The sequence below is a fragment of the Citrus clementina genome, unplaced genomic scaffold (assembly GCF_000493195.1).
Source record: "Citrus clementina cultivar Clemenules unplaced genomic scaffold, Citrus_clementina_v1.0 scaffold_1, whole genome shotgun sequence".
NCBI lineage: Eukaryota > Viridiplantae > Streptophyta > Magnoliopsida > Sapindales > Rutaceae > Citrus > Citrus x clementina.
In genome coordinates, this window is record NW_006263303.1 from 26,516,587 (window position 1) to 26,524,053 (window position 7,467).

The window sequence follows — 7,467 nt, forward strand, 5'->3', positions numbered from 1 at the left end:
TTAAAGCCCCAGAAGGACATAATAGAGTATTGTTATTGGCAAGGCAATCAGCATTCCAAATATAACCCTGCAAAAATTGAAGGGAAATTTTAGTCTTTCTTTAATGTGGATATATGTGCTTCATCATAAAATTCGAATTTGGTCCTATTCATTTTCAACAATGTATAACACCAAAATAATAATGTATCAATCAACGTTTACGAATGTGAAGACGTCTGCATACATAAAGTTTTTTTAAATGATTGGTAGGTTGAAAATTGAAGAAAACTTACGCAGTGCTAAGTATATCTGGATGCACATTGTATTCCTTGGCAAAGACAAAAGGAACAATTCCTTGGGGAAGTGCTGCCTGGCAAGAGATTCAAATCGAATTAACATATACAATTAGTATTTCTCATGTTGTTGATCTAACTAGTTACTTGAGAAAATATAGGCTAATCTTGATGTTGATCCCATTGCCATATTTTTTTGCCAACCGTAAGTTTTATATTCAAAACCCTCACAAGGAGACAAATGCATGAAATTAATCACAATAAAGTTTTATTAATTAAGACTAAGCTAGTTAATGTACCTGTACAATTGCAATGTGAAGAAGAACCCCTCGAAGGCCAATGGCAATAGAAGTAGCAGCAATTACAGCGGGGCCAGTCAAAAATCTAACAGCCATTGCAAATGTTGCCACAGATTTTCCACAAGCTATGATCTTTGGTTGCAAAGCCATGAATAAACCTATATACATATATATTCAAGCGAGTAAATTTCAAAAATTTCCCAAATAATAAATCTTTACAAATTCAATGAGGTAAAAAAAAAAAAAGAAAAGGTACCTAGACTAAACATGGCCATTCCCAGGCCTGCATCGGATAATATCGATATTGATCCTGACATAATAGTTGGCATTTTGATGTGCCACCTGTGACCATAGAATCAATTGATGAAAATTTGGGAGTATGAATATGATTGATTTGATATTCTTTGCATGAAAATGTCACGTTTAGGTTTTGTTTGGTACCTGTATGATACTAGTGACCATATGAGGCCTAAAACACTTGAGTATGTGTTAGGGTTTCTGATGAGCTTCCTCCAAACCATGATAAGAATAAGCCTAGTCATCACACTGGCTGGTGGCATCTGGTGTTTCTTTGCTGCATCTCCTTCTTCCATCACCATTTTCTTCTGGCAACTGTAAGGAGACCCACTTGATGGAAACTTTGATCCATCCTCGATTTCGATATTCCTTTCCCCATTCACTTTGCTAGCTGGACTCATATTTTCAATCAGCTCATGCATGGCTGGGTCAATTTGTAAAACAAAATTTTTAAGACAATATCTTTTATCAATAAATAGATCGAGCTGTAATAATATACATACACGGGTAATTTTCTGTGAGTATTCAATTGATAAAATCTCTTAAGCTGGTATCCAAGAACAAGATTCAAATCCATCTACCTACATGGAGAGACGATTTGACCTACCATTGTTCTCCTTAAAAAAATACACAAATATCGCCAAAGATGATTTAAGTTAATTTTTCATGCATGCCATGCCAGTACTTACAAGTGAACACCAAACACATAATCTTTAAAACATTTAGAGAGCACAAAATAAAAGAGGATAGTGTCGATCACCTTTAGAAGCAGCATTTTCATGGAATAGAGCAGCTTTATTAGAAGAATCAACACCTGCAAAGTCAGCGGAGGCAGCTCTATTAACTGCATGTCTCAAGTTCCCTTCAGAAACAGGAGAAGCGGTAGAGCTCCAAACAAACATATGAAGCTCTTTATTATTCGGCACTCCTGCAGATGCTGCTCCACCTCCGCTACCACCACCACCAACACTCTCCTTCTTCCTTGCACCTGCACTTGTTCCTCCTGAAAACATCGGATTCGGAGGCGGGTAAGAAGAAACCAGACCGCCGTTAAAAAGCTCGCCACTCATGCTCCTCCCTCCTCTCTTCTTATTCCCAAGCTTAAACATCTCCTCATCGAAGTTCGATGTCCTCGGAGTCGCCCCTTTTGAGGATTGCAACGAATACACGTCACCAACACCGCCCTGGAAACTATTAGTATACCCATGTTTCGGACTCGGTGCTTTACTAGCAAACATGGCATAAAAATCGTTTTGATTGAAGCTTGACGCCCTTGGTGTCGGCTCCCGCGAAGACTGCACTGAATATATCTCAACCCCAGTGAGATTCGAAGCTCGTGGGGTCATAGATGTTAATGAGTTCAAGCCGTGAGACTTGTTAAATGAAGAAACAATTGAAGAGGCACTAGATCTTCTAACCACAACATGAAGCTTTCCATCATCGCCAATTTCGGCGTCAGTCTGTAAAGGCTCCCGCCCATTGAGCGAAACAACATCAGAATCGACCCTGAATGAAGTGATGGAGCCGGCGGTTTCAGGAAATTGCTCTGTTATGAGCAGCTTGGCTCCTCTGTATTCAAACATGAACAGCATAAGTGTGTACCAGATTACACTTTGTAGAACAACAACTTGAACCATTAAGCTCCCAGAATCGTCGCCATACATGGCTTTCAAAAGCGGGATGCCCATCACGAGAGTGTTGGGGAGAGTGGACAAGGAGAATAATGTGATCATCCATTCGAGATTGCCGTGTTTTGTGAAAGCCTGCCAGAGAAACAGAGCGGCTAAAATGACAACTTTTTGGAGGGAGTCGGCGGCGATGAAGTGATAGTTCATTGCATAAGGATCGTTTAAAGAGATGAAATGAAATGAGAGCAATGGGACCGCGAATACGGCAACAAAACGGTTGATGCCGGAGCATTGGTCCGGTGTGAAAATTTTCCACCACCGGACAGAGCCATAGGCTAGTATCATGGCAACATACAAGGGCACTATTGCTGCAAGAACATCGTATATGTCTTTGCCTGTAATCATATTGCTAGTGAAGAAATTTAGCAGTATGTGTAATTGAAGAAAGAATGAGAGTTGTGAAGCTTCTTTTATAGATGGGGGGGTCTTTGAAATTGATAATGAGAACGTGATGTTGAGGGGGTGGGCGGAGGGAGATCTGTTTTGAGCCAAAAATGTGAACGTTGGCAGATTATTTTTAGTTTGTGCAAACAAAATAAAAAAGATTGGTTTGTGTTAAATTGAGAGTGAGTGATAGATTACAAATTTGTGTACGTGTATGTATGTTCGTACGTACGTGTATTTCTGAAATAAAAATTGGGAAAAAAAAGAGCACGAGGATCGGCACGGCAGTCGTAGAAGCACATGAGTTGGGCAAAATTTCAGTGATCTGCGGTAGCAGTAAAGATCTGTCTTGTTTATATAATACTATATAGGCTTTTTCCGGGACTTGAGCTCTGCCAGTACAAGCTGTTGTGTTGGACTTTTAATCATCTGTTATAATTTTTTATATGCTGCACCATAAATCACACAAATTCACTCGTACATTTTCTTCAATTCAAAGATTTCTTTGAAAATGGGCGGACTTTTGAGGCATTCAGTGAAAAATTTTGACTTCTTCATGCTGTGTAGGTTTTTGTCACATGGACAATTTGATGAAACTGCGTATTTGGGTCAAGTAGCGAGACCAAAAAGTTCAATGGGCTATGAGGAAAGCTTGCTCGCAAGACCTTTTAAACTACGGCCCAATGTATAACAACAGAGCAATTTTTGTAACCAGTGAAGGCTTTACCCTTCTGAACAATTTGATATTTGTGGACACCATCTTCCTCCCTTCTTTCCCCCCCCCCCCCCCCCCCGGGGGCCCCCGCGGGTATATCTGAAAAATTGAGTGAGCTTACCGCCCAATTATGGAGTTGGATCTCCGAGGTGAACGCCTGAAGAGATCATAAGCACAGTAATTCTCACATGGCCCTAGCTGAGATAAGCTCCCAACGCTTGGGCAACTTAGATAATTGGGGTGGGCTAGTTAGGTGGAATAGCTTTCGACTCAACCCAACTAGAATTCAGGCATTCGGCATACTGATAGCGGGCTGATTAATTGGATTGGGCCGAACATCTTGAACCGAAGCCCAAAAATTTCAATATCTGAAATGTTTTTTGGTGACAGAGAACAAAAATGTCAATAGAGATTCTGTCACGGATAAAAGATTAGTTATAGAATAAAACAAAATTAAGAGAAAAAAACAGAGACATCGTAATCTAGAGTAAATAAAATAACAAACATAAAAGAAAGTGAAAGGAAAGGTTATACTGTATTGAAAAAAGAAGAAGAAGAAGAACGAAAGGTCATATGTTTTCTTAGTATTATTTGGTGTGGAGAATAAATAAATCTATCGATCGTATTCTTTATTCCTTAAAGAAGTGAATTACTAAAGTCACAACTATATAGTAATTTGTGTAGATCCTCATTTTTATATTATAATAATCAATAATAGGTTGGCGTTAAGTTACGTAAACCTAACTTGCGCCTCTCTCACAACTACAGTGTCCGGCCCCACCACAATCACTGTAGCTGTGAGAGGGCCGTAAGTTACGGCCCTCCCTCAATAATATAATAATTCTTATCATTAATTAAAACAAACAAACGGGAGATTCCTTTCCTCCTTGATCAAGCAAAGCCTGAATGGTCGCTTGCTTCTGCGAAAGAAAACACCAGTCACATGTTCAATTTCTTGGCCTCATTTTTATTATTATTATTATTATTTGTTTTGTTTTCTGGTATTTATCATGATATCATCTACACACTGTGTGATCACATTACAAGATAACCCCTTGTTAAGATTATATAAAAAAAAATACTTTTCCGACCAGAACACATGTGACCCATCAGCTTTTGCCTCTCACTACGACTGGTGTGACTGGTGTCATTATTAGATTTGGATCTTAAGCAACCCCTTTAACCTTTTTGTTTAATTGCTTTACGCTGAGGCTACAATTCCCTCCTCGGAAAAAAAAAATTGAATTTCCATCTTTTCTTTTTTTTTTTTAATAATTACTTTGCCAAAATTTATGCAAGTTCAAACATAATGACTGTTTTCTTATCCGGAAAACAAGGTTTGTTTTCAAAGATAAGGTTTATTCGTCTCATAGGTTTCATGATGTGAATGTGATCGTCATTTGGGACTTGTTTTAATTATGAAAAGTTCACAAAAAGGGTGAGCATTTTTTCTCCATATCTAAGGTCCTCTTAAAATACAAGTTTATGATAGATGGTTGTTTAGCAAGAAAGTAAAAAGTAAATAAATCTTAACTATTTATTAGTATATATCTTTGCACGGCACCAGATTTTTAAGTCTCAACAAAACTCAAGACTAACATTATCTCTTTGCTCTTCTTTAAACTAGATTGATTTTATTTATAAAAAAAAAAAAGAAGAATTAGTAAGTTAATTTGCAACAGACATGCCAACAAATGGCGAATAGCTTTGTCATTTGACTTGAATAAACTATAATTATTAACTTACAAATTACAATGATGGGGGGCCTGCCCAGTGCTCACTCTTACAGAAGAGTGAAAAAAAAGTAAAATCATAAAATAACAAACAGAATGAATAACAAAAGTTGACTAAAACAAACAGTTAAAATAAATAAATAAATGGATAAAAAAAAAAAAAAAAGCCATGAATGATGTTAATAATAAGTGACGCAAGATGCAGGCCGCAGGCGCACTTCCGGGAGAATAGCATAGCAAGGGCAAAGAGATAGATAGATAGCACCGCATCCACATGACGTGAAAGCAAAAGCCAAAAAAAAAAGCACTTGGGTGTCAGTTAAAAGCAGCTTTTTTGACACTCACTCTCACGCCATTCTGTTTACTTTTTATGCGTTTAAATTTGTCATCTTTTGCCACCACTTCCTGACAACTCTCTCGGTTGTACGTCTTCATCATTCCAATCTGTACACATCTCATCTCACATTCACAATTCCCCTTTTTCCCGTTATATCTCCTCTCAACATAAGGGGCTCGCTTGCTGGCTGGCTCAGTCTTGTTCCTTTCATTTCAACTTATAAATTGTGAGTAAGCTCTCCTGCATAACTCATTTATGTACTCTTTTCCGCAAATGGGTCTCGAGATTTCTGAAGAATTCATACCAGTAACACCCGTCAAAACCATTTCAAGTGCAAGAGCAAAATTGCTTGATATCGAAGAAAAAGAAGCTCTTGAAAATGATGAAGAGTGCAAGACACCTAAATCACCGGCACATACATTGAAGCAGCCGTTGGTATGCCCGCCGGCGCCGAGGAAACCTAAGTCTTTGAAAAGAAAATTCTGTCCGCCTTCACAAGGATTCTTTCAAGTTCCGGACAACTTTGAGTCCATTTTCTTGGTGCTTTCGGGGCAGCCCTCCAAGAAGACCAGAGCAAGCAATTGAGATGTTCTTGTAGTAATCGTATTCACTATCCCTTACTTGATTCAAGTTAAATAGTTCTTGCATGGTGTATATGTCATATTAATTTGATTCATACATTCTGTTTCCTCTGCAATTCTGTCCTTTTCAATTGTTTTAACATTTTGTATCTGACGAAACATTGCTGATCATCGGTGCGAAATTCTTCCATTTAATTGATAATCATCCGAATTCCAAATATTTGTTTTTACGGTCCTTTTCAGCTTTTAAAAATTTGAAGAAATTTTGATGTTCAATGCTGTTTGATGCTGCACTAATTTCTCTGTTCCTTGATCCAAAATACTACCGAGGATATGATGAGATCCAGTAGTAATTGCTTCACTTTTATCTTAACATGTTTCTCGGATACCCTGTTTCTTCAATTAAAGGTCAGAGTATTTTCTGAGAGAGAACTGGAAAAATTCATTTTTTATTACAATTTTTTATCTCATCAACTATAATCAATCATATAGGCCGGACTGCGTTATGTAGAGGATATTCGGGGAACTAAAAGATTTAATGAGCAATGTCATCTGAATTTGGTCTAATCTCAGATTTTAAAGAATTTATTCATGACATAATTTTGTATCACGTTGTGAATAAAACTGAAGCTATGAATCAATCAAACAACACTGTATGTTAATGTCGATTATAATTTGATTAAAAAGAAAAGGTTTATGAGAATTCTAGTATTGTGCTAAATAAGCGCACCCCCTCTGTTTGTGGGCTTTGTCCGAGGAAGCCCCTTTGGAAGTGAACAACAAGACAGCAGTGAGGATGAGTAAGAATAGAAAAAGGAAAAGCTTCAATGAAGAAACTATAAAGAATTATTATAAATATTTTCAACGAACTGTTACATCCCAATACTGAAAGCAACTCATGCAGTTTACTGAAGACTGACAATTGGACCTTTGTTTTCTCTAAAATCTAAATTGCATCCAAAAAACTCAAAATTTTAATGTCCAAAAATTCCATTCCTTCGATTATTCCAATGTATTACATTGTGACATTGTCTCCCCCCACCTCGTTTCTCGTGAACCTTCTGGTTTTCCAATGAGCCCAACCAAAAAAAAAAAAAATGTTACCTCTCATTGCTTAATGGTACAAACAAAAGCTCATTGTTCATTAATCTCTGCAATTAA

The 7,467-nt window shown here is 37.5% G+C and overlaps 1 protein-coding gene across 1 annotated transcript; it reads right to left on the minus strand.

The window, feature by feature from the left end:
* Positions 1-2,901, minus strand: LOC112095856 (auxin efflux carrier component 2). Its single transcript, XM_024178396.1, has 6 exons — positions 1,629-2,901; positions 1,013-1,292; positions 828-913; positions 572-729; positions 273-349; positions 1-67 (listed from the first exon to the last, which is right to left on the minus strand). Exons 1-6 carry the CDS (start codon positions 2,899-2,901, stop codon positions 1-3), a joined length of 1,941 nt encoding a protein of 646 aa, XP_024034164.1.
* Positions 2,902-7,467: the final 4,566 nt, after the last annotated feature.

Bases quoted from the DNA above. Each gene is read 5' to 3' on its own strand.
- LOC112095856 (XM_024178396.1), bottom strand. From the start codon at position 2,901: ATGATTACAGGCAAAGACATATACGATGTTCTTGCAGCAATAGTGCCC. The intron at 914-1,012 runs GTACCAAACAAA...CTATGGTCACAG, and splicing joins TGGTCACTAGTATCATACAG to GTGGCACATCAAAATGCCAA. The intron at 730-827 runs GTACCTTTTCTT...ATATGTATATAG, and splicing joins AATGGCCATGTTTAGTCTAG to GTTTATTCATGGCTTTGCAA.